Source organism: Prionailurus bengalensis, chromosome B4, assembly GCF_016509475.1.
Source record: "Prionailurus bengalensis isolate Pbe53 chromosome B4, Fcat_Pben_1.1_paternal_pri, whole genome shotgun sequence".
NCBI classification, from domain to species: Eukaryota; Metazoa; Chordata; class Mammalia; order Carnivora; family Felidae; genus Prionailurus; species Prionailurus bengalensis.
The window spans coordinates 40,660,726-40,688,215 of NC_057358.1; the positions used below are offsets into that span (position 1 = coordinate 40,660,726).

Below are 27,490 nucleotides of genomic sequence, written 5' to 3' on the forward strand. Positions count from 1 at the left end.
TTCCACATTAATGATGGAGTCGGAAGATGTAGACAGTTCTAGGATTTGATACAAGTTACCCACCCATTCCCAGGATGTGATAAATGGCTCCCTGGCCAGCACTGACCCCCAGAGTCGAAGATAATGACCCACCTATGCTCCAGAACATCTGCTCTTCCCACTGCACATGCAAAAAGAACAAAGGCCTCCTGCTTTCCCAGAAGGGGCACCCAAGTCAATGGGAAAGTTCTAGGACATGAATTAAGTGACCTAACCCACCATCTCTCACAGTGAACAACTGAGCGGTGGCAAGAGAGGCAATTACACTCAAGCCGCTTCTACGTACCAGTCGCAGGTCAAGGGCTAGCTCTAGGTAGTTCCTCCAACAAGTTCACAAGCATGTGCAATTAGGAACCCAGTAACTGAATAAAGATCTTAAGCTTCTAGTGATCTCTCCTATTAATATAACCTCTTGAAATAATCCAAACCATCCTCCCACTGACATAATAAGTACAAATAAGTATAAATAACTAATAATGAATACAAGTAAGTAATAATAAGTACAATACTAAAGGCTAAGGACTAAGAAAACTATAATACATTCATATGATATATTAATCCAAATAACCCAAAATCTATGAAAAGAAATGAGTGTGTTCATCATATGCTAACTACAAGTTAAGGGCTAAGAAAAATATAATACATTCACATGATAACATATTGGGCATTGTAATGATGCTCTTGAACTCTATTTAACAAGACTGGGAACTTCTCATGTTCTAAGATGAAGGAAAGAAATGATGATGGGGCACCTGGGGGGCTCAGTTGGTTAAGCATGAGACTCTTGGTTTTTCAGCTCAGGTCATGATCTCGCAGTTTGTGAGATTGAGCCCCGTGTTGTGCTCTGTTCTGACAGTGTGGAGCCTGCTTGGGATATTCTCTCTCTCTCTTTCTCTCTCTCTCCTTCCCTCCCTCCCTCCCTCTCTCCCTCTCTCCCTCCCTCAAAATAAGTAAACTTTAAAAACCCATGATAGAAAATTAAATATGTAGAATGATTTTTAACTCCATGACAATATACATTAAAATGGGGTTTACAAGAGTTTTTCTGGGGGATGAAATAATGATTTACTTTCCTTCATTATATATTACTTCCCTTTTTCAATTTTCTACACTTAGCACATTTTACTTTTATATACTGAAAAAATAATCGTTTGACAATGCCATGGATTTAGGGGGCTGGTGATGAGGATGCCAAAGAAGGATGTGCTGAGCTGGAAGGTGGCCAGGCATCACCAGAATTATTGTGCTGATTGCTGACCCCCATTCTGACACTCCAATCGCTGGGCGTGGAAGGGTCCACAGTGATCCCTGGCTCCACCCCGCATCCTGCAGTCCAAACCCTCTGGTTATGAGCAAGTTCTTTCATGACTCACTATAGGCCCCTGGACTGGTCACTTCCCTTAAAACAATCCAGCTGGCAAAGAGCACACAGTGGTGTTAGGAGGATTAATTCATTCATGTTTATAGACGAGCTCTCTGGGATTCTTGGATGGGAGTCACTTCATGCTAAGGAGTGAGAATATTCGGCGGAGTACATTTCCAGGGCAAACTTCCTGCTGCAGTTCTCTAAACTTGATGCAGATGCCCAAATTCAGAACAAAATTTATATAAGTTGGCTGGCAGACCACACACCATTAAAATAAAAATGAACTGGATGTCAAATATCTACAGCCAACTGAACACCATCACGTCTGTCCTTCCTGAGGAACCATGAGGCTCTTTCCAACTCTGGGCCACTGATGAGCAGGACTGCTTGGCCCTGGGTGAGTGGCAAAGCTTCCAAGGTTATGTATATCTCCACCACAGGGATGTAAGTGGCCAAAAGGTGCCATGAAAATCAGTACAGGCCCACCGGCCCTAGACCAAGCAAAAAGAAAGCCAGTGTGCGGAAAATCCTGCATGTGGCATCATAATATTGGGAAAGCATAGTATTTTTGAAGAAAAGCAACAGCAGCAGCTCCCCAGATGAGGATTTGACTCTGGAAAAATCTGTGGATGAAGAATGACTCGTGGAACGGGCCGCCCTTTTGCCCAGGCCAGCACTTAGTTCTGGCTGTGCTGCAGCCAGCTTCTGACAGTAGCAGATAAATGGTTATGAGAGCTATGTGGGAACCGTGCAGAGGCCTCAGGAGCTCCTCAGGGATATTTTTCCGTCTCCCACCTCCCACCAGTTGGAGGACAAAGCATGCTCATTTTCAGAGAAAATGGAATGCCCAAGTTAGCCCAGAAGATCTGGAATTGCATTTCAAGGTCGTTTTGTAACCACATCTCAAGGGCTTTAGCTGACAAGATACAGAAATAAGATAGGTCCCACAGGGGTGGGTTTTAGACATCTTCTTTCAAAGAAGCGTGATTTACAGAGAAGACAGGTACAGAAGGCAAGTTAAATCAAGGATCGCCTCCTCGCTCCCCGCATCACCCTGTCTCAGTCTCTGAAACCTGAACACAGTGTGAGACAAGTAACTAAATTAACATCCTGTGCTTATCTTTCCCACAAAGGGATCCAACTCCTTTCTCTCTGGGATTGGCACACCCACTGACCCAATCCCAATGTATATTTTCCCTTGAACTGCATATCTGGCCTGCCTGCAACAGGAGGATGCCATTCTCCTAGCAGGTAGTAGCCTGTGAATATTAAATACACCTATCAATCTGGTCTTAGATATTAAAGGAAAAGAGAGAACATAGATCACTGTGTTCTTAGGTATTTTATGGATTAAGTCAGCTATTAAGTGAACCTCCAACTCAGAAGAAGTAACCAAGGAAAGCAGAGACTGGCATTGGCTTTGCTCTAGACTTGGTGCACATTAATCATGAAAGCCTCACTTAGGTTGCCCCATCTGAAAGAACAGGAGACTACATGGACATACTTCTCTCCGAGAAGGTTGGAAGAACAAATGAGGTAACCACTAAAGGCATGGGGAGCCCTCGGTGGGGGAAAATTAGCATGAATCAGATCACTATTACTAGCAAATAGAATGCTGACATTTGGTTTTATTGAACAGATAAAAGCCGACATATGTTCATGGTAAAAGGCTGAGAGAGTGAGAAAGAACCCAGCATGTTCCATGTTTTGAAAGGAAAGAAACCTACCTCACTGAAACAGAGTAAACACCAAGCCTTGGTAAGCCTGACACAGAAAAAAGAGCTTTTTATTTAAGATGTGGTATTTCCTCAATGACTGCCATGATGGGAGCAGAAGATGTAGAACAAAAGGCACAAGAAACAGCCCCAAGACACCTCAGAATGGGGCAGGGGGTGGTGGAAGGGTATGGAGTATGTTCCCCATCATATCATCTATCCTATCCCAAAATGGAGTCCATGGAAATTCCTTAGAAATTCCAGAGGCCACTTTGGAGATAACAAACCCAACAGTCATATGAAAGACCTGTGAAATAGGGGGGTGGAGGCATGCATTTATGCCAGATAAAGGGTTAAGACTAGGGACCGGTCCTTTTCCTGTTTCCTCTCAGATCTGCCCATCCTTTGCTCTAATATGTAATATAGGGGCAGTGGTCCCTGAAGTCCCATTTCCAAGACTCTCACCAAGTGGCTTCAGACTAGACTCAGCCAAGGCAAGAACTGGTGGCAGATTGGCAGGTGGATGGAAAGAAGAATCCTGAGTACTGCTCCCTTCCCTCTATCTGCTTCATGCAGTGGCTGCACCCCCACCATACTTCCAGCACCCCACCATACTGCCCTTCCTCCGATGACCCCATCTCCCACCATGCAGCTTCCACCACTGTTCCGGTGCCCAGGCAGCCCAGCCCTGTGCTCTGGTTACACCATCTTCTACCTTAGCTCCCCAGCTCCTGCTGCCACTTATCTCTGAGTTGCTTCACCACCCCTGTTTAGCTTGTCAGCGATTCACGTATCTAACGAACTTTCCCTGTATTAAATTCCCTCTGCTGACCTCCTGGGCTTCCCAAGCTTCTGACTGGATCTTGACCGATACATTTTAGGACCTAGAAGCTCTATACTGTTGGTGTCTACCTCAGACCTCCAGGAGATTTACTACAGAGTGGGGAGGTCCAAATTCCAACTGCCAGCACCTGTATCTCTTTGCCTGAAGACTTGTTTTGGTAGTTTGAGTCTTTTCTGTTCATGTGTATCTTCAGGGCAGGTCAGAAGTGCAGGGGAATTTTCACACACACACACACACACACACACACACACACACACACACAACCTCCCTCAATGGTGACCCATGGGAGCTTCCTGCCCACTCAGGCAGTAGAACTGCCAAGTGCCTGTTCTAGCTCAGCTCCCAGAATTTCCCAACAGAAACAGCTCCAGTTGTCCACAGCAGTAACCTGATTGACAAGGCACCTTTTATTGGCTGCCTTCTTTCCTCTGTCACTTGCCCACTCCACTACTGGGGTTTCCACCTCTCGAATAAATTTTGCACCTGAATCCTTGGCTCCAGGTCTGCATCTGGGGCCACCTAAAGTAGGACCCTGTTTTCTTGTCTTCCTAGTTCCTTATTCTTCATGGAAGTGTAGAAAGTCATGTCCAGGAAGAACGCTGTGCTGCAGACGCTCTGAATGAGAAGTGCTTTCTCACCAGCTGGAGCATGGCTGAGCAGGCCACGGTGCTAGGGGGGAGAGGGGAGGTTCCAGAAACCTCATCTAGCCTGGGTAACAACTGGTAGAAGAGCACTGTCTTGACACCTCTGTTTTCTCTGTCCACAAAAGAGCAATCCCACCTGCTTTCTCCAAGAGCTTTCTTTCTGACCATCATGTCAAAAGAATCACAGGGAGCCAGAATACCTCCTGACCCTGGAGGAATTTTTTTAACCGATACTTGATTTTCTGGCACGTGACGGGGAAGACGGCAAAGGAACCTGAAGGGCTTATGTGTGCTTCCAGTGAATTCTAGGGAAGTGAAATAATGACCTTGGCCCAGACAGCAAAAGACAAATTTAATTTACATGCTTCAGGCCGTATATGGAAAAATCATTTAGACTGAAAAAAGAAAAGTCCAAACTGCAAGTCAATAGTGGCAAACATCACACATCCCGACGGTATGTGCTGGCCTCCATTTGCTACTCTGCCGTTCCAACATTCTCCATCGTTGCACATATTTGGGCCTTGTGTTTTCCATGAGGGTCTGGTCTGAAATACCATCCTGAATTTGCCCAGCCTCAGCTCAGAGGCTAGAGCCACCGCTTCTCCTCCCGCTCTTACTTCAAGGGCTGACCCATCTCTCTGGCTTCTCCTGCATCACACAGTCCTCAGGACTCTCCTTATTTGTAACTTCTTAATTTAGACCAGGGCCAGTGGAAATGTATACAATGAGAGCATAGGGAAGGTCTTATTTTAGCTAGCACTTCTGATGCTGAGAATGGACTGTCAGTTGAAGAGGGCCAGAGCCCCCGTATGATAGCCTGGGCCACCCGAGGAGTCTCTCTTTGGGATGAGTAATTCCCATGCTCCACAAAGGGATATGTTTATGGACACATTCCGTGCTTCTCTGGCATCCCTCTCCACGAAGCCCAAACCACCCTGGAGACTGTAAGTAAAGCAAGGTCTTCTGGATAAGATGTCGCATTTATTTTTAAACCCAAGGATTTAAAGGGATGTCCATAATCAGAAACCCTCAGTCCCCTCCTGACACAGACACACACTGACACACACACGCACACACACGCACACACTGAGAGACAGACGAGGAAACAGACAGAGGCAGAGACACAGAGACCGTCCTAGAGCAGATATACTCTGTGGCCCAAGAGTGTAGTCAGTGGGAGACGTAAGAGCAAGTGTAGAAGAAGTCAGTCCACCTGGCACTTTTCTAGCACACGCTTTGCCACAGAATGTTGCCACCCCCAAATAAATTCCTGCAGCTTTAAAGTTTATTCACTTATTTTGAGAGAGACAAGTGAGAGGGAGAGAGGACAAGCAGGGGATGGGCAGAGAGATACAGGGAAAGAGAGAATCCCAAGGAGGCTCTGCACTGTCAGTGTGGAGCCTGAGGTGGAGCTCAAACTCATGAACCGTGAGATCATGACCTGAACAGAAATCAAGAGTCAGAGGCTTAACCGATTGAGCCACCCAGGCGCCCCAAATTCCTGCAACTTTAAAACTCATTACTTATCTCTTTAAGATGTTCTGCTTTTGGCTGTATACTTCACTCTGAAATCTCTAAAAAACTCAGGAAGTTCTTTATGCAGCAGTTCCCAAACTTTCTCAGTTCGTGGTACCCTTAATGTCTACGTAATTTTTACACAAATGCCCTAGGCTAAAAGAAACCCTTGGCAGTTCCAGAGTAGTTGAGTCCAAAGAACCTAGTGAGCGTTTTTGTACTAACAAGTTTAGTAGCCATTTGGGGGAAAATACACACAAATGGAAAGAAAAAATATTTTATTTTATTTCGTTCTTAGCCTTAACTGCTTACTAAAAGGATGTGCTCACCTGTTGGACACTATCCAACTTCACCAACCTTGGAATCAGACTGGACATGACCACTATCACTTCCTGGTTCTATGATGGCTTTGTGCGGAACTGGTATCATAAGCACTGAGAGCTTGACCTCACTAAGACAGGATGACATTGAAAGGCTTATCATATGTGTTAACACTGACACGGCCAAGGGGGTAGTTCATGTGGTGTCTGTCTGACAGACATCAAGTATTTCTGGGCTTCCCTCAAAAATGTTTATAAATTCTATACCTCTGTGAGTTCACTGTGGAACTCTGGGGGGGTGTCTTGGGCACAGTTTGGAAAACACAGCCTTCCTGCTTCAACCTTTGTCAACACAATGAAACTATCTCTCCATGACTTTCTCCTAAATGTGTGTGTGTGTGTGTGTGTGTGTGTGTGTGTGTAAACAAACCCATAACCAAACAAATACAAGTGCATACATGAATCAAAGTGCCCAAGGCAAGGTCTGGAAGTGTACAAACCACACTATATCTGTAGCTACCTCTAGGGAGACAAACAACATTTGGAGGAGGTGCGAATGAGGGAGCCCTTCATTTTATCTCTCATGTGGAACTTTTCTTGACGAGAATGCTTTCACATATAATAACTATAAACAAAAAAAAACCCCCACAATTGTAATGTACCCAAACACAAAAACTTTACCTACAATACCACTTCAGATAGGGCTAATTTTGTGCAGAAAGGGGTGAGTCCCAAACTCCAGTGGAGGGACTTAGTCACTAAAGGACTCAAACAGGCTTTGTCATACACTGATAGGCGAACACTTCTCATTTACTTCTTCTTACAACATTTCCCTCTTGAGGAGAATTCACTTTCCATAACAGTGATTCTCAAGGTTGGTAGTCAGGAACAGGACTGTGGGCTTTTCCACACTACTCCCTCCATGCACCTTTCCAGAGTCTAACTGTTCACACTCTACTTACATCACGATGCTATAGAGGGGAAGGCCACTGTCCTTTGTTAGTTTGGAGCTGCTGCCTGGCAATGACCATATTTCCCAGCCTGCCTTTCCTCTAGGTGGAGCCAGGGGACAAGGTCCCACCAATGAGGGAAAGGGATGCAGAACCCTGAAATTCCAAATTTGAGTCCTTAACTATTCCTAAGAAGACATCTCCATTCTATAGTCAAACAGATGGACTCCCCAGTCCCTTGCTACATCCATTTCTCTGCACCTTTGCTTATCCATTTCCCTTGGCAAGACTGGCCTAGGGAGGAAGGGACCATAGGTGAGAAACAGAAGCCTCTCCTTGAGAGATGGCACAAAGACAGTGAGATCCAGGGGAAGTGGATGGTGAGAAGCAGAAATAGATGAGCCAGAGCTGGAAACAATGAATCAAAGATACAAGAAAATAACAATGAATCAGTAACCATATAAAAAAATGAATAAAATAAAATAAAGTAAATAAAAGTACATGAAATTGTCAGGGGGGCGGCTTTCAGTAACAATTCAACTCCATAAGCTGTGTTTCACCCATGGAGCTACATCGTACACAGTGACCTGTTTCATTGCCCTTATTATCAAACATGAAAAATACCAGGGGAGCAAGGATAAATGACTTGGATTTCAGAGCTGACCAGCCCTTGGTCAGTTGGTCCTTATCAGTTTAAGTAAGGGCTGGTCTGAGAAGCAAGGAGACTGACTCCTCCAGAAGGAGCGTGGGATAGAAGCAGCCTCTTTCCTGACAGTCCTCAGTTCATGCAGAAGCACAGGTGAGACTGAAGGCCCAGAATGGTGCCAGCATTTAGAACTCAGCCATAATAGTGAGAGGCTATGAAACACCCAGATAATAAAGAAGATTAGTGACTGTCGGCACCAATGCAAACACGAGGCTTCAGCAATGGACCCAGGCTCGAGCCTCACCTTAGCTCTTCATGATGTGGCTCTTTGGCAAACTGAGTCATCTTCTGTCCCCATTGTATCCCTGTGCCGATGAGGAATCTTCTTAACCCCTAAGAAGAGTCTGAGAGAATTACTTAGATCTCTCTCTTTTTTTTTTTGACCCTCAAATGGTCATTTAGCGCCTTCAAAGAGGGCCTGAGGGAACTTCACTCTGTTCCACAGAACATTCTCACGGACCACCAAGGGCCTCTGTGGAAAGTCTGGGCCACAGACACCGAGGGCCTCTGTGGAAAGTCTGAGGGACAGCCCCGACCCTCCCTGGGCCCCTCTTCCCCCCTGAGCTGACAGTCCTGAGCTTCCTGGTGCTGTTGTCCCAGCCTCCTCGTCAAAGGCCCTACAATTATGCATAATTTATTCCACATGTTTTGTCTGTTGCGCCTGCCAGAGGCATCTGTCGTAAATGTTTCAATACTTTAACTTTAGATGAGTTTTCTTTTGAAATAATTGTCCCCAGAGTGGTGCACTGAACAGTAAATTAACACCCATCTATCCCCAGGCCTCCTTTTGGCACATGTTCTAGCTTCGACGCTCCCCATAAAACATTCAGTAAATGTAGCATCGCAGGCAGCGCCTGGCCGCCACGGGAGCACAGGTGGCGCGCCCGCACCGGGTAAACAGCTGGGTGACAAGTCCTGTGAGGTAAACTCTGGGGACCGGTGAGATAGGAGTTTGCTTTAGAGTCCTCTCAGTGGTTTGTTTTACAGGAGAACACGCTTTTAGGTCTCACATTTGCCACCTCCCCAGCTTGCTACACGCTCCTTGTTCCTTGACATGAAAATACATTTCCCCTCCTCTCTGAAGCCTTCGGTTATCTGATCCCACCTGTGTCGCGCCAGTGACAACCCCCCCACATCCCGCCCCATCATACACACACCTTCTGTCTCTCCTACACACACATACTACCACACACTCTCACACATGCTCACACAAACATTCACAACTCATGAGCAGTCTGAACAACTGATCTTCCGGGTACTCATTATTAGTGGTGGGCGTTATTGTGCTTTTTGCCAAATTTTTATTTCTGCGCCCCAGTAGCTTCTTAACTCCCCAAAGTAAGGGCCTGGCTAGGAAGGAGCTGTGGCTCATCAGCTACAATGAGTAAGGGTGTGCTGACTTACTGACTGAACCCATGTTGCAGTGCTTTGCCACTTGCTCTCAGATCCACTCAGCCATTCCCTTCCTCTGCTTGGGTACTGGCCCCTGAAAACGATATTCCCCAGAAGAAGTGAACAACTGACTTTGAGTTGGGTTTGGCCAATGGGGGGCACTGGTGGGAGACTGGAGGGTAGTGGGGGGGGGGGAGATTCAGGGTATTTCTCCTCCACTGTCTCCTCCAAGGCATCTCCAGAAGTAGCTGCACCTCCTGCAGGGTTCCAGCCCCCACTGGGTGGTCGTGGCACCTGGCCTCTGGTAATCCCACCTCCCTCTTTGTGTTTCCAGTCCTAAGAATGGCAGCAATTCCCTGAAGCTGCCAATCTCTGGGCTTCCTGTTTCCTGCTTCCTCTACCTGCCCAGTTCTAACACCTCTATAATTAGGTCCTCCTATTGTTTTCCCTCAACTGGCATGTGCTCTGCTTTCTGAGTGTACTCTAGCTAATACAAAGCTTATTGAAAGAAAAGGAGGCATAGGCTAGAATTAGAAGGGGCTGAGTGAAAGGTCAGAGGGATGACAGGAAAGATCGGGACTGCTCCCCAATCCCACCATCCACAGCATCTTGCCATACTCAGCTTCAAGCCTTATCATCCTGCACAGAGAAAAACCTTGCCCTGGAGGAAAACTTGAGGAAACCTCCAAATTGGTCCAGGACAGACTAGTCCAGAAGAGATTCAAACTGATTTAGGGGGCTGGGGTAGAAAGAGAAAGAGAGAGAGCCTATTCTTTTATTAAAAGTATCAGACTCTAGATTCTTCCTTGGAAACACAACATATATATGTTTATGTTCCTGAATTTTTCCTACTGTCTGTTGAACCTCCTGCTGTAAACTGAGCTAATTCTACTCATGGTTGTCTTCAGTGGAAACAGAGCATCATGCCACGAGCATTTACACAAAACTATTAAAGAAAAAGTAGGTTAGCAAGTTTGTCTCATTCCAGTCTTTCCAATGAAAACCCTTGTCCTTCTTGCCTTAATATAAGGAAGAAAAAGCAAGCATGACTTTTTAGTAATGTTTGAGGATCTGTTGAGGGAAAACATTTGAAGGACAGAGAAGCACAGTGGTCAAGAGCATTGCTCTGGAGTCAGACTGCCTGGCTCATACTCTGATTCTGCCACATATTAGCTTTGAGCAAGTTGTTCATTTCTTTAATCCTCAGCCTTTTCACATTTATAAATTGGAGATAATAATGGTTTTGAGACCTATATGAAATAAAACATGTAAAGCCTTACACAAAATAAGCACTCCATAAATATTACTCAGAATTTTATTATTATTACTATCCTCACTATGCCTATACCCTTGAAAATCATAAGAATATATGTAAGAAGACTACAACAGACCCAGTTCAGACCCAAAGACACCTGCAGATTGAAAGGGTGGAGATGGAGAAACATTTATCATGCAAATGGATGTCAAAAGAGAGCTGGAATAGCAACACTTATATTGGATGAACTAGACTTTAAAACTAAGATTGTAACAAGAGCTAAAGAAGGGCATTATATAATCATAAGGGGAAAGTCCAACAAGAAGATCTAACAACTGTAAGTATTTATGCACCTAACATGGGGTACCCAAATATATAAAACAATTAAAAACAAACATAAGAGACTCTTAAAAACTGAGAACAAACTGAGGGTTGATGGGGGGTGGGAGGGAGGGGGGTGGGTGATGGGTATTGAGGAGGGCACCTTTTGGGATGACCACTGGGTGTTGTATGGAAACCAATTTGACAATAAATTTCATATTTAAAAAAAACATAAAGGAACTCATTGATAATAACACAATAATAGTAGGGGTCTTTAACACCCCACTTACATCAATGGACAGATCATGTAAACAAAATAAACAAGGATGCGGCGCCTGGGTGGCTCAGCCGGTTAAGCGTCCAACTTCGGCTCAGGTCATGATCTCACGGTCCGTGAGTTCAAGCCCCACATCAGGCTCTGTGCTGACAGCTCAGAGCCTGGAGCTCGTTTCAGATTCTGTGTCTCCCTCTCTCTCTGCCCCTCCCCTGTTCATGCTCTGTCTTTCTCTGTCTCAAAAATAAAAAAACGTTAAAAAAAATTTTTTTTAAATAAATAAACAAGGATCAATGGCTTTGAATGACACAGTGTACCAGATGGATTTCACAGATATATTCAAAACACTCCATTCTAAAACAGCAGAAACACATTCTTTTCAAGTGCACATGGAACATTCTGCAGAATAGATCACATATTAGTTCACAAAACAGGCCTCAACAAATACAAAAATGTTGAGAAAAAATTTGGAAAGACCAAAAATACATGGAGGTTAAACAACATGCTACTAAACAATGAATGGGTCAACCAGAAAATCAAAGAAGAAATTAAAAAATATATGGAAACAAATTAAAATGAAAACAAAATTGTCCAAAACGTTTGAGATGCAGCAAAAGAAGTTCTGAGGCAAGTATATAGCAATACAGGCTTACTTCAAGAAGCAAGAAAACTCTCAAATAAACAATACAACCTTACATGTAAAGGAGCTAGAAAAAGAAAATAAAGCCTAAAGCCAGCAGAAGAAAAGAAATAAAAATATAAGAGCAGAAATAAATGATATAGAAACTAAAAAAAAAAAACAAACAAACAATAGAACAGATCAATGAAACCAGGAAGCTGGTTATTTGAAAAAATTAATAAAAGTGATAAATCTCTAGCCAAATTTATCAAAAATAAAAGATAAAGGACCCAAATAAATAAAATCACAAGTAAAACAACAAATGAGAGAGGAGAAATAACAACTAACAGCACAGAAATACAATTATAAGAGAATATTATGAAAAACTATATGTCAACGAATTGGACAACCTGGAAGAAATGGACAAATTTCTAGTAACATATAAACCAGAAAAACTGAAACAAAAGAAACAGACAACTTGAACAGACTGATAACCAGCAGAGAAATTTAATCAGTAATCAAAATACTCCCCAAAAACAAAAATCCAGGGCCAGATGGCTTCACAGGTGAATTCTACCACACATTTAAAGTTAAGGGGTGCCTGGGTGGCTCAGTAGGTTGAGTGGCCGACTTCAGCTCAGGTCTCGATCTCACAGTTTGTGAGTTCGAGCCCCGCATCAGGCTCTGTGCTGACAGCTCAGAGCCTGGAGCGTGCTTCTGATTCTGTCTCCCTCTCTCTCTGCCCCTCCCCCATTCATGCTGTGTCTCTGTCTCAGAAATAAATAAACATTAAAAAAATTTTTTTTAAATAATAATAAAGTTAATACCTATTCTTCTCAAACTATTCTAAAAAATGAAAAAAAGAAGGAAAACTTCCAAATTCATTCTATGCAGCCAGCATTACCCTGATACCAAAACCAGATAAAGACTCCACTAAAAAAGAGAACTACAGGCCAATATCCCCGATAAACATGGATGCAAAAATTCTCCATAAAATACTAGCAAATAGAAACCAGCAGTACATTAAAAAAAATCACCCATCACAATCAAGTGAGAATTATTTCTGGGTTGCAAGGGTGAGTCAATATTTGCAAATCTACCAACATGATACACCACATTAATAAAAGAAAGGATAAGAACCATATGATCCTCTCAATAGATGCAGAAAAAACAGCTGACAAAGCACAATATCCATTCATGATACAAACCCTCAACAAAGTACGTTTAGAGGGAACACCTCAGCATAATAAAGGCCATAAATGAAAAACCCACAGCTATTATCATCCTCAATAGGGAAAAACTGAGAGCTTTTCCTTTATGGTCTGGAACAAGACAGAGATGTCCACTTTTACCACTATTATTTAACATAGTTCTGAAAGCCTTAGCCACAGCAGACAACAAAAAGAAATAAAAGGCATCCATATCAGCAAGGAAGAAGTAAAACTTTCACTATTTGCGGATGACATGATACTACATACAGAAAACCCAAAAGACTCCACCAAAAAACTGTTGAGCTAATAAACAAATTCAGTGGAATCACAGGATACAAAACCAATATATAGAAATCTTCTGCATTTCTGTATACCCATAATGAAACAGTAGAAAAAGAAATTAAGGTATCAACCCTACTTACAACTGCACCAAATACAGTAAGATACCTATGAATAAACCTAACCAATGAGGCAAAAGACCTGTACTCTGAAAACCATAAAACACTGATGAAAGAAATTGAAGATAACATAAAGAAATGGAAAAACATTCCATGCTCATGGACTAGAACAAATATTGTTAAAATGTCTATAGTATCCAAAGCAATCTACAATTTAATGGAATCTCTATTAAAATACCAATAGCATTTTTCACAGAGCTAGAACAAACAATCCTAAAATTTATATGGAACCACAAAAGACCCCAAATAGCCAAAGGAACCTTGAAAAAGAAAAGCAAAGCTAGAGGCATCACAATTCCAGACGTCAACTTATCTAACAAAGCTGTAGAAATCATGACAGTATGGTATTGGCATAAAAACAGACGTATGGATTAATAGATCATAAAACCCAGAAATGAAACCACAATTATATGGTCAATTAATCTTCAACAAAGCAGGAAAGAATATTCAATGGGAAAAAGACAACCTCTCCAACAAATGATGTTGGCAAAACTGGACAGCAACATGGAAAAGAAGGAAACTGGACCATGTTCTTATATCATACACAAAAATAAATGGAAAACCGATTAAAGACCTAAATGTAAGACCTGAGGGGTGCCTGGGTGGCTCAGTCAGTTAAGCATCCAACTTCGGCTCAGGGCACGATTTCACAGTTTGTGAGTTTGAGTCCCATGTCGGGCTCTGTGCTGACAGGGGAGAGCCCGGAGCCTGCTTCAGATTTGGTGTCTCCCTCTCTCTCTCTCCCTGCTCCTCCCCAGCTCTCGCTCTGTCTGTCTGTCTGTCTCTCTCTCTCAAAAATAAATTTTAAAATTTTAAAATTTTAAAAAATCTAAATGTAAGACCTGATACCATAAAAATCCTAGAGGAGAACACAGGCAGTAACCTCTTTGACATCTGCTGTAGCAACTTCCATCTAAATATGTCTTCTGAAGCAAGGAAAACAAAAGCAAAAATAAACTATTGGGACTTCATCAAAATAAAAAGCTTCTGCACAATGAGAAAACAATCACTAAAACAAAAAGGCAATCTATGGAATGGGAGAAGATATTTGCAAATGACATATCTGATAAAGGATTAGTATCCAAAATATATAAAGAACTTCTAAAACTCAACACCGCAAAGATGAATAATCCAATTAAAAATAGGGCAAAAGATGGGGCACCTGGGTGGCTCAGTCAGTTGACCATTCAACTATTGGTTTTGGTTCAGGTCATGATCTTATAATTTGTGAGTTCAAGCCCACATCATACTCCATGCTGACAGTGTGGAGCCTGCCTGAGATTCTCTCTTTCCCCCTCTCTATATCCCTCCCCCACTTGCTCTATCTCTCTCTCAAAAATAAACTTAAAAAAATTTTTTTAATGGGAAAAAGACATGACAAGACATTTTTCCAAAGAAGACATACAAATGGCCAACAGACACATAAAAAGATGCTCAACATCACTGATCATCAGGGAAATACAAATCAAAATGAGATATCACTTCACACCTGTCAGAATGGCTAAAATAAAAAATGCAAGAACAACAAGTGTTGTCGAGGATGTGGAGAAAAAGGAACCCTCTGGCACTGTTGGTGGGAATGCAAACTGGTGCAGCCACTCTGGAAAACAGTATGGAGGTTCTTCAAAAAGTTAAAAATAGAACTATCCTGGGGCACCTGGATGGCTTAGTTGGTTAAGAATATGACTTTGGCTCAAATCATGATCTCACAGTTTGTGAGTCCGAGCCCCACATAGGGCTCTGTGCTGACAGCTTGGAACCTGGAGCCTGCATCAGAATCTGTGTCTCCCTCTCTCTCTGCCCCTCCCCTGCTCATGTTCTGTCTCTCTTTCTTTCAAAAATAAACAAACATTTAAAAAAAACAGAACTACCCTATGATCCAGCAATTGCACTACTAGGTTATTTACCCAAAGGATACAAAAATGCAGGGGCGCCTGGGTGGCTCAGTGGGTTGAGCGTCCGACTTCGGCTCAGGTAGTGATCTCAGGGTCTGTGAGTTAAAGCCCCGCGTTGGGCTCTGTGCCGACAGCTCAGAGCCTGGAGCCTGTTTTGGATTCTGTGTCTCCCTCTCTCTCTGACCCTCCCCCATTCATGCTCTGTCTCTCTCTGTCTCAAAAAAATTAAGGTTAAAAAAAATTAAAAACAAAGGATACAAAAATCCTAATTCAAAGGGATACATGCACCCTGATGCATATAGCAGCATTATCTACAATAGCCAAATTATGGAAATAGCCCAAGAGTCCATCAACTGATGAATGGATAAAGAAGAGGTGGTATGTATACCACACACACACACACACACACACACACACACACACACAGAGGAATATTACTGAGCTATAAAAAAGAATTAAATCTTGCCATTTGCAAAGACACGGATGGAGCTACAGAGTATTATGCTAAGCGAAATAAGTCAGAGAAAGACAAATACCATATGATTTCACTCATATGTGGAATTTAAGAAACAAAACAAATGAGCAAAGGGGAAAAAAAGAGAGAGGGAGAAGCAAACCAAGAAACAGATTCTTAACTATAGAAAACAAACTGATGGTTACCAGAGGGGAGGTGGGCAGGGGGAGGGGTTAAGTAGGTGATAGGGATTAAGGAGGACACTTGAGCACCGGGTGTTGTATGGAAGTGTGGAATCACTATATTATACTCCTGAAATTAATATTACACTGTTGTTAACTAACTGGAATTAAAGTAAAACTTTTTAAAAAGGCATATTTAAAAAACAGATGTAAGAATATCCAAATTAACACCACCTAAGACAAATAAGAGACAGTCTATGCCCCAAAGTTATGGGCTAAGGGCCAACATCATCTCTCACATAAACAAAGAAAGTCAACAACTCTCAGAACCACAGAGGCTATAACTCAATCTTCCCATGTGACAGCTGAAGCAGAAAAGAACCAGAGAAAAGCTCAACTACCTGATGAGAGTACCATGACCCAGCCAGCCAGCCTTGGGCCATACCATACTGTCTCTCCCGAATGTGGACATGTAGTTACCACCTCATTACAGTATAGAATGTTTCATTTCAAATAAGCATCGTGTTTATGTGATGTAAATTGTTTTCTGGGAAGCCTTACAAAGAGAGAACAAAAAAGCAATGGGCCACAGCTAACATCACACTTAATGGTGAAAGACTAATTTTTTTTTCTCCTAAGATCAAGATCAAGAACAAGACAAGGAAGTCTGTTCTCCTCACTTCTATTCAACATTGTACAAGAGATTGTAGTCAGAGCAATTAGCTAGAAAAAAAGAGATAGAGACAGAAATAAAATGCATCCAGATTGGGAAAGGAAGAAGTAAAACTATCTCTATTCACAGATAACATGATCTTATACATAGAAAATCATAAGGAGTTCACTAAAAACTATTAGAATTAAAAAATGAATTCACCAAAGTTGTGGGATACAAAATCAATACACAAAATCAATTATATTTCTATATGCTAGCAATGAATAATGCAAAACAGAAATTAAGAACGATTCTCAATAGCATCAAAAAGAATAAAATAATTACAAACAAATTTAACAAAATATGTATAAGACTTCTACACTGAAAATATAAAACATTGTTGAAAGGAACTAAATAAGATCTAAATAAATAGAAAGATACATCACGCTCATAGATTATAAGAATAGTGTGGGGCGCCTGGGTAGCTCATTCGGTTAAATGTCCGACTTTGGCTCAGGTCAAGATCTCATGGTCTATGGGTTCGAGCCCCACATCAGGCTCTGTGCTGACAGCTCAGAGCCTGGAGCCTTTACAGTTTTTGTGTCTCCCTCTCTCTCCCTCTCCCTACCCTGCTCACTCTCTTTCTCTCTGTCTCTCTCAAAAATAAATAAACACTAAAAATTAAAAAAAAAAGACTTAATAGTATTATGATGGCAATATTCCTAAATTAACCTATAGATTCAACTCAGTTCCTATCACAAATCCTAGCATGTGTTTTTTACAGAAATTGATAAGCTGGTTATGAAATTCATATGGAAATGCAAGGCACCCAGAATCATCAAAACAATTTTGAAAAAGAAGCACAAAGTCAAAGTCACATTCCCAATTTCAAAACTTATTACACAAGTGTAGTAATCAAGACAATGTGGCACTGGCATAAAGAGACACATAGGTTAACAGAATACAATTGAGTGTCCAGAAACAAATTCTTACATTTATATTGAATAGATTTTTTGATGAGGATGTCAATATAATTCAGTAGAGATAACAGTCTTTCAACAAATAGTGCTAGACAATTGAATATCCACATGCAAAAACAAACAAAAAACAAGAATTTGGACACCTTAGTTAGTTAACTAATACATAAAAATTAACTCAAAATGGATCATACACCTAAAAATGTAAGAGCCAACACAAAAATCCCTTAGAAGAAAACCTAGGAGTATACGTCTATGACCTTGAACTAGGCAATGATTTCTTGGATATGATACAAAAGCACCAGTGACAAAAGGAAATACATATAATTTGAATTACAACAAAACTTTTTGTGCTTTGAATTGTATCATCAATAAAATTAAAAAACAATATCCATTCAACAGGAGAAAATATTTGTAAATCATATTATATATTGGATTGGTATTCAGATTATTAAATAACTCTTACAACATGATCATAAGAGAACAATTTAAAAAATGGGCAAAGAGGGCACTTGGGTGGCACAGTCAGTTAAATGTCCAACTCTTGATTTCGGCTCAGGTCAGGATCTCACAGTACATGAGATCAAGCCCTGCTTTGGGTTCTGCACTGACAGCATGGAGCCTGCTTGGGATTCTCTCTCCCTCTCTCTCTCTGTCCCTCCCCCCACTCTCTCTTTCTCAAAATAAATAAGTAAACAAACAAACAAACAAACTTAAAAAAAATAAAAATAAAATAAAAAGTAAAAAATGGGCAAAGGATTTGAATAGGCATTTCTCCAAAGAAGGCATACAAACAGCCAATAAGTACATGAAAAGATGTTCAATATTATTAGTCATTAGAGATATGCTAATTAAAACCACAGTGAAATGCCACTTCACACAACTAGGATAGATAAAATAAAAAAGATAACAGCAAGTGTTGCTGAGATGTGGAGAAACCATACATTGTATGGTTAGACTGTAAAATGGTACAGTTACTTTGGGAAATAGTATGGCAGGTCTTCAAATTGTTAAATATGGAGCTACTGTGTGACCCAATTATTCCACTCTTACCTATAAATCCAAGAGAAATGAAAACATGCATCCACACAAAAACTTGTACACAAATATTCATAGCACCATTATTGATAACAGCCCAAAGGTGGAAGCCATCCAAGTGGCTTCATCATACCAATTGATAAAGGAGGTATATCTAAACTATGTAATATTACTTGGCAATAAAAAAGTATGAAATACTGATGTAGCTAAAACATGGATGAATCATGAAAACATTTTTCCAAGTGAAAGCAGCTAAATACTACATTTTTCATGATACCATTGACATGAAAACCCAAAATAGGCAAATCTTTTTTTATTGTATTATTTATTTATTTTGAAAGAGAGAAACAGAGAAGAGAGAGAATGTGTGCATGCGGGAGGGTCAGAGAGAGAGGAGAAGAGAGAGAATCCCAAACAGGCTCTGCGCTGTCAGCATGGAGCCTGATGCAGAGCTTGAACTCATGAATTTTGAGATCATGACCTGAGCTGAAACCAAGAGTCAGATGCTTCACTGACTGAGCCACCCAGGGGCCCCAGAATAGGCAAATCTATAGAAAAAGAAAGTAGATTAGTTGTTTTTCCAGAGTTTAGTAACTACTAGGTATAGGGTTTCTTTTTGGGGTCATAAAAATATTTGAGGGGTGCCTGGGTGGCTCAGTTGGTTAAGCATCTTACTCTTGATTTCGGCTCAGGTCATAATCTCACGGTTTGTAAGTCCCAACTCCGCATCAGGTTCAGCACTGACAGTGTGGAGCCTACTTTGGATTCTCTCTCTCCCTCTCTCTGCCCCTTCCCTGTGTGCTCGCTTGCTCTCTCTCTCTCATCAAGTAAATAAATAAACCTTAAAAAAATATTTTAAACTTAGATGGTAGAAATGCTGCACAAATCTGTGAATATACTAAAAGCTATTGAATCGTACACTTTATGTGGGTGAATTTTATGGTCTGAGGACTAAATCTCAATAAAGAAGTCTTTAAAAATGGGGTTGATATCTTCAAAATTAAAAAAAAAAAAAGCAATAGGCCTTGGGGATCGGCTGAAGCTAAGTTTGACTACCAGCTTCCCCACACACATTATATGGTCTTGGGCAAATTCCCATACTGCTCTGGGTCTCAATAAATGGTAGCTTATCATCCAACTGGAAGGAAAGTAAAGAGATGTGAGGATATGCAGACTCGGGGTCACAGTCAAGGCAGAGCCAAGAGGATCCTCTGGGATGAAAGAGGCATATCCAAGACCACCAGCTAAATTTTGGTTCTTTGTTCCTGTCTATTCCCCAGCAGAAGGGACCTTTCCTAAATATCCCACACATGAGAGGGTCTCCAGAGCCATGTTATACAGTGGGTATTGACCTCAACTCTTCCAGTAGGCAAGAGCAGCATCCCTCCCATCAGACAGCAACACGTGCTCCTCCCTTCATCTCCCATCTTTGGCTAGACTTACAGCAGGAACAGAAGATTTACAGTATTAACAGAATGGAGGGAACAGAAGAAGGATGTTGACAATCACATTCCAAGCCATTTTCATCTCTCACTGCTCAATCAGGAAGGTCATTTTCTCCCCAGTGCCCAAAAGACATTAGATGCTTTGAGCTTTGCATTCTCAACAGTGTAATGGAAATAGATGTTGAATGCTAAAACATAAACATATGTATCATTCATAATGCATTCAGATGTTTTTCAATTATTCATGGTTCCTGAAAGTTATGTGACCTATCATGCATATATATCCAAGCAAAGTTTATATTAGAACCACAGTCTCAATGTACGCAATTCCAGCTCCTTGGCATTCCCGTCCATGGAATTAAAATTAAATGAGTCAGTGGTCAATAAAAGTTACATGTGATTTCCATAAAATTATCCATTGTATATTGCTCTAGGGTGGAGAAAGAAGGTTGCATGGAGTTGCTAAAGCTAACACAGAATTCTTGCTTTCTGATGAGGGTGGTGGTGATGATTAGTCTGTCCTAAGAATGAATTCATTATTTCCCTGAAAATTGGTGGTATTGGACTTACTTTTTGTCTAGGAAAAAAAAATAATAACTCAGAGAGCCATGCTCTTTCTCTTCTAAGTCCTGTTTTCTTTAAGAAAGAAAGAAAGAAAAGAGATAAAGAAAGAAAGAAAGAAAGAAAGAAAGAAAGAAAGAAAGAAAGAAAATAAAAAAGCCAGTGTTCTGGCCTCAAAAACACCACATTCTTCTGTTTTGGTGCTTGAATAAATTTGCATGTTAACATGAATGGTTCCAACTTTAAGAATGTAAAATTAAATGAAATTTGAATTCAAAGCCAAGATGGAGAAAAGACACATGCAAAAACAACAGATTTCCAATCTTGTTGATTTTTTTCAGGAACCAGATTAGGAAAGACATAAACACACACACACACACACACACACACACACACACACACACACACACAGTTTCAAAGAAGGGTGGCACTCAGAGAAGACAGGCACTGCCAAAGAGGAGCCCCCCACACTGTACCCCCAGCTCACACACACTATGCGTATTTACAGATCACAGCACAGATTCTGAAGCTCTGTTTTAATGTCTGAATGCCACCGTAAAACTCAGAAATAGGACTCGGAAGACATGTTCACCATCACATTCGTACTTGTGAAAGCCCACCCAGATAAAATGAAATGTAAGGAACTTTATATGAGTAGCTCAAGTGAACACAGGCATGAATTTGCCTCGGCTGGCCCTAAGAGCCATGTCTTGCTTGGACTTCTTCACTGCACTCGAAGGGCAGTATTGCATGTAGTGGTTAGATGCACAGACCGTCAGAGATGTACAGAATCCCAGATCTACTCACCATTTACTGGCTGGGTGACTTCTGGCAACTGACTTAAGCTATGAACATAACTTTTGTCATTAGTTTTCATTTGCCTAATAAGAGTGCCAGCATCATAAATTTACCATGAAAATAAGATAATATAATGCACTTAGAATGGCATCTAGCCTAGAGCAAGCATTCGACAAGGGTTAACTGCCATTGTGCTAGTTAGTATGGTGGTAGTTATCATTATTAGGTATTTAGGTGATTCAGTCCTGCCCTGAAACTGTTTCTTTCTTCTCCAACCTACTCTCCCATTTTGGCCAGACACCACCATCCAGAAAGAGAGACAAATCAAGTCATGGCAAAAGCCTGCTCTGAGTGCAGGTCAACGGAATGCGTCATGAATCATCCCCTCCTGTCCCACTCCTGTCAACCTCTTCTCACAGCCCAGTCTCTGATGAAGGCATTCCAAATGAAATGACAAAGCACCTCCAGAAACGAAGAAGATGGCAAGCAACAAGCACCAGCAACTTACCTCATCTTCATCCTCAGTCATATTGGTGCCCAATTTCTGGACCACCGACTTGCCACTTGCCTTTAACATTTTCTCTCGAACTTTGGTTTCATACTCAGGCCGGGAGTGTTCCTAAAACCCAAGAGTCAAAGAGTAGTAGGTAAGCAGGCAGAAGAGCCCCTGGCCTGTGGGTGATAATCAGACACTACGAGTACGGTATAAAGTCAGGACTTAGGATCGAACGCTATTTGGATATGAACACCACACACAATCACAAGGAGTCTAGACCAGGAACACAATGTGGGGGAGAGGGAAGGAACACACAATAGTTGTTACCACACTGAAAACCAAACCTGGGCACGTTCCTGGGGATGGCGCCAGTGTTGAGAAAGGAGAGAGGAAACATTAACTGGGCAGCTGATACAAACAGAAGCATCTGGTTGTCCTACTAACTATCCTCATACCTCAAACTTTAAGTTTCAATGAGCCAAATCCCAGCCAGAGAAACAGATGTGCCCCACAGCTGGGAGTTAGGGCAACAGCAAAACTTCCTGCTCCATTATTCTGCAAGCTAAAATGGCGACCAATAAACATCAAAGCTAAAGATGGCCACAGGGAATCTTAAAACTCACTTGCCTGAACCTGTTTCCTGTACAACCTAGGTGAGTAACTCATTGGCAAGTACACCAATGCTCAAGAGATATCACTGAGCCATTCAGCAATATAAACCTGAATAGTGAGTCACCAGGCAGGGGAAAGAGACTAACTAATCAAGAGGACTACGGTCAAACCAATGCAGATGCTGAAGCAGGAAGATACAGGACTTACTTCAAAGAGAATTTAACAGTGTACACCTGGCCTCATTGGCAGGTCTTCCCTGCAGCGTCCAAGGATAAATATCTACAGGTGTGAGGACTTCATGTTCCCGCATCATTTATCGATAACTTGTAGGCAAGGGTTCAGGCACTGGCTCACAGTTGACCCAGAGTACACACATTTCTTTACCACTGCTCAGACGTCAGAGATTCCAAAAGCCAAACAAGCTAGGCTCCTGACCAATCTTTGGCTTTCCCAGGACATTCATAACATTGGAGAGGGGAAACCATGCATGTGACTTATAAGCATAACCACTGCAACAGGGGGTGATGCTATTGAAGGGTTTTAAGGCACCCTGTCATTACCAATCTCCAAGGATGCATCAGCCCCGTCCCTTCCAGGACTTGTCTGTGGCAGCATGCCTGGGGGAATCTCCTTCCTCTTGAATAGCCTAGAGTTGCATAGTTTGTACCACAGATAGTTCTCAATTATGTATATTTCTTTTATTTTTTCCTAGCTGTTTTGTGTGTGACAGTCTCCTAATATGAGGATCTGCTACCAAAACTGTCTTATTTTGTATTTTTCACAGTAATTAGCACCATGCAAAGCACCCGGGAATCTCTAAATGCTTGTGAAGCTCACTGATTTTGTCTCTCACCTTCATCCATTCTCTACCACATCATCTCCTAATGTGTGTGCCAAAAGAGTTTTAGCTAAAAAGGGATTTCAGGGTCTAAGAGATTGGAAAAGCCCATACAAGGTATCACCTGAGAGTCACAATGAGCATATTAGAAGCTCTGAACAGTTTTACTGTGAAGACACTTGCTTAATTTTTTTAAAGCCACCATTTCTTACAAAAAATCCCTTTGCTCCAACAATTAACATCCTATAGGAATACTTTGAGAAATGGGGTTTGAAATTGTCCTCCATGGCCTCTGAAATCTGGCCACTTTTTATCTATATTATTTCCATGGAAGATTTTTTATTTTTTTAATGTTTATTTCTGAGAGAGAGAGAGAGAGAGAGAGAGAGAGAGAGAGAGCGAGCAAGCATGGGAGGTAGAGGGGCAGAGAGAGAAGGAGACATAGAATCTGAAGCAGGCTCCAGGCTCTGAGCTGTCAGCACAGAGCCTGATGTGGGGCTTGAACTCATGGAGTACAAGATCATGATCTGAGCTGAAGTCAGATGCTTAACCGACTGAGCCACCCAGGTGCCCCTCCATGGAAGATTTTAATTAAAAAATCATAGCAATATCCTTTTGGTGAGTACCATAATGTGGATTCTAACCCCCCTCAAGCTAGAGTTGTTTCTACTTTTCATACCCTGAAAAGGGGCTGATGAACTTTCCCTACTTGACTAGGAGGCTGCTCTCAACCTGCCTCTGACTTTCCAAAGACGTGCCACGCCATCAGGCATGTCTCCGCATTCCTCTAGTGGTGGCTGTGGCTCACCTCACCCCACACTGGGCCCCCATTCAGAACCCCTCCTCTGTTTGGAACAAGCCGAGCATTCTTGGTGCATAAACAGGAGTCCAAGACTCTCAAAGCAGAGTTAGGCTGCTCTGCATTCTAGCTGAGGCAGGTCAGACAAGGATCTCTCTGTTGGTAGCCAAGAAGGTCAGGTGAGGTTACAGAATTCTTCAAAGGCAGAGGGCTGGACAACTGAGCTCATGGCCAGAGCAGAATCTAGTCCCTGTGAGGGTTGCTCCAATGCACCCAGCCATGGATAGGTCCTTCTTATTTCTGATGTTCCCCATACACGGCCTCTCTGGATTGGTGGTCTGATGCAAAATCATCACAAACATATAACTCCTCCCACCAAGACTCTGGGAAATATTTCCCAAGGCTACTTTCACCTGGTTGGTCTCCTCAGGAACTGGCTGAAGGATGGCACCAGGCCAACTCAGGACCAGCCTTCTCTGAGATGATCTAAAGAGGTAAATCCAGAGATATGTTCAACAAATGCCTTCATCAAGAGTTCCCAAGCTCCTACTGTGCTCTGAGCCTTTTTCCAAGCTCTGAGGTCACAATGGGTCCCTCCTCTTGAGGAGCTTATCTTCAAGTGGAGGAAGGTGACAGTAAGCAAACACACACATAAGAAACCAGCAGATAGGGATAAGAACAACAGAAGAAATAAAATAGGATGGCTGCTTTAGAATGGGGATTCTGAGAAGGCCAGTCAGAGGAGGGTAATGTTTTGGTATGGAAAAGTCAAGAAAGGATAGGCCATGTGGAGACTGCAGCATTCTAGGCAGAGGTGACAGCCAGTGCAAAGACTAGAAGGAGCGTGGGAAAGAATGAAGGTCTACATGGCTGGAAGGTCTGAGCAAGAAGGAGAATGACATGTGCTGAGGTCAGAAAAGGCAGGTAGAGGATTTTGCTTCCTATGTGATAGGAAACCAGCTGGGTCATCTAAAGCTTGATATGACAGATGAGGGATGGGAGAGAGATTGAGGAGAGGATATCTGTGTTCAGACAAGGCCACACTCTCTAAGAGGAACACCTGGGGTCTGACAGAAGCTAATGAGGCAAATGAAGCCCACTGAGCTGAAGATCATCCCACCTCACAGGGAAAGACTCTTGAGATCTTGCAGGCCTCCCTTCAACAAGAACAGAATCCAAAGTAAATCCCTTGAGGTGCCCTTGCTGGTTCCACAGGGAAGCCCCTCAGGCAGGGGGCACACTGACTCAAGAAGTTGGCTCTTGGGTTTGGTTTTTCACGTCCTTCCCTGCCCTGAAAGAAAGCAGTCTCTAGCCTCCTTCCACTTCTCCCTGGTTTACAACCTAGACTTGAGGCATCCCACTTGTTTAACCCTTCCTGGGGTGGCCCACGTGGTGGGTTCCCCCCAGGTGGGAAGGACAGAGGGGAAATGAGCCTTTGTCCCGGTGAGTTAACCACTCTCCTCTCCCCTGAGGAGGTAAGTGTTTCCTAGTGAAGACCACGGGGAAGCATAACGTCTTAGGACTACAGACAGCTGACCATGGGAATATTCCTGATTCCTAGAGATACCATCTGGTTAAAATAGAAATAACTTCTAATCATGACCTCCAAGGGCCCCTGCCTCCCTCTCCCCAATGCCCAAGTCATACCCGCCATCCTCTTGCTCCTCGCCTGAATGCAGGTTAAACCTGCCCACGACACTTCAGATAAGGAATCTTGTAAAGTCATAAACACCTTCCTATCCTGCCCTCCATGACTTCCCATGACCTACAGGAGATGCACAGCAGCCATCAGTAACCACCCCGATCTGAGTGCATGCCTATATTTGTTGCTTTGTCCACCACTACATCCCCAAACCTGTTCCCACAGCCAACTGCACCTTCCCATCATCTCACTGTTTCTGATCTATACCCCTAGCTTCCCGGATCAAGACTTCTGCCTGCTGTTTCCTCCTGTGGGTACCCTTTCTTCCCTTTGAAATTTTCTTCAATGGAATTTGACCAGTCTTCAAAACTCTGATAAAAACAAAACAAATTTTTAAAAAGGCATTTCTTCTTCTGGATACATTAGCCAGAAGGAATTTCTATCACATATTTACCATTGTGTTCTAAATATTAGAGACCAGACAGCACCCTAGTTGAATAGAACCCTTTGCAGATGCTCAGAGACCACCCGACATAATTCCCTATTGCATATCAAAACTTGGTACATAGTTGGTGCTTACTGGGTATGTTCAGACTGAACTGAACTTAAAGTGTGTTTGATATCCTAGTTTGAAATATAAACACATTAAAGGAAAAGACAAGGTTGTCCTCCCTTCCTCTCAGCCATGCCTGGCCCTGGGCTTGCACACTCAGGGCACACCAACCATGCTGTAGAACCAACCTGCCTTGCAGTAACCTCACCCATCAGGAGTGACCAGAGCCCATGAGGACCACCTCATTGTGGTAAACCCAGTCTTGGCCAGACCACTCTCACCCTGCACATGAGTTCCTGAAATCATGTACCTCCCATGAAGTTACCACTGCTCACCGGGTTCATCAGAAAACAGGAAACCTGGCTACTAAAAGAAAATGGATCATATGGCCACCCCTGGCAGGGGCCTGTGACTGAGATTTTGAGGGAACTGAGTCACAACCAATGCCTTTCTCTGTGTGAATGTGTTTACACCTCCTAACAGAGACTTGCTGGCATCCTCAGCTCTACTTAGCCCACACACTTAGCTGGTCTCTGGCCCCAGGCAGGTTTGGATGCCAGGATGTTTCCTCTTCTCTTCTTTGGAGACATGCTAGGCCCTTCATTAGGAGAGTGGGAGCTCCCGCCACCACTACCCCCACACCTGGCCATAATTCCCCGGTCTCTCTCTCTGCTGAAGCAACTGGAACCAACAGGATAAGGATGTCCCAATCAGGTCACACCCACAGTCCCACTTCTAGAGCTCTTTTATTGGAAGCACTCATTTGGGCATTCTCCCCCAAGAAAGGCAACTGCCTTCATTATTCTCTGTTGCTTATCTTCCTCATTTGTATCCTCTCTGAAGGTAGAATCCACATGCACATTCCCTTATTTGCCATGGAACCCATGATGCCGTCAGTCCCTGGGCATATGTTCAACGC

At 42.5% G+C, this 27,490-nt stretch overlaps 1 protein-coding gene across 4 annotated transcripts in view; it reads right to left on the minus strand.

The window, feature by feature from the left end:
- Window positions 1-27,490, minus strand: part of ANO2 (anoctamin 2) — a 339,542-nt gene that overhangs the window by 123,019 nt on the left and 189,033 nt on the right. For 2 of the 4 annotated variants that reach the window (XM_043564316.1, XM_043564315.1), the window contains 2 exons: window positions 22,472-22,483; window positions 22,140-22,250 (listed from right to left, as the gene is read on the minus strand). In XM_043564316.1, the coding sequence (XP_043420251.1) occupies window positions 22,140-22,250; window positions 22,472-22,483 (123 nt within the window). The remainder of the gene's footprint in view (window positions 1-22,139; window positions 22,251-22,471; window positions 22,484-27,490) is intronic. The other 2 variants (XM_043564318.1, XM_043564317.1) reach the window with 1 other exon arrangement.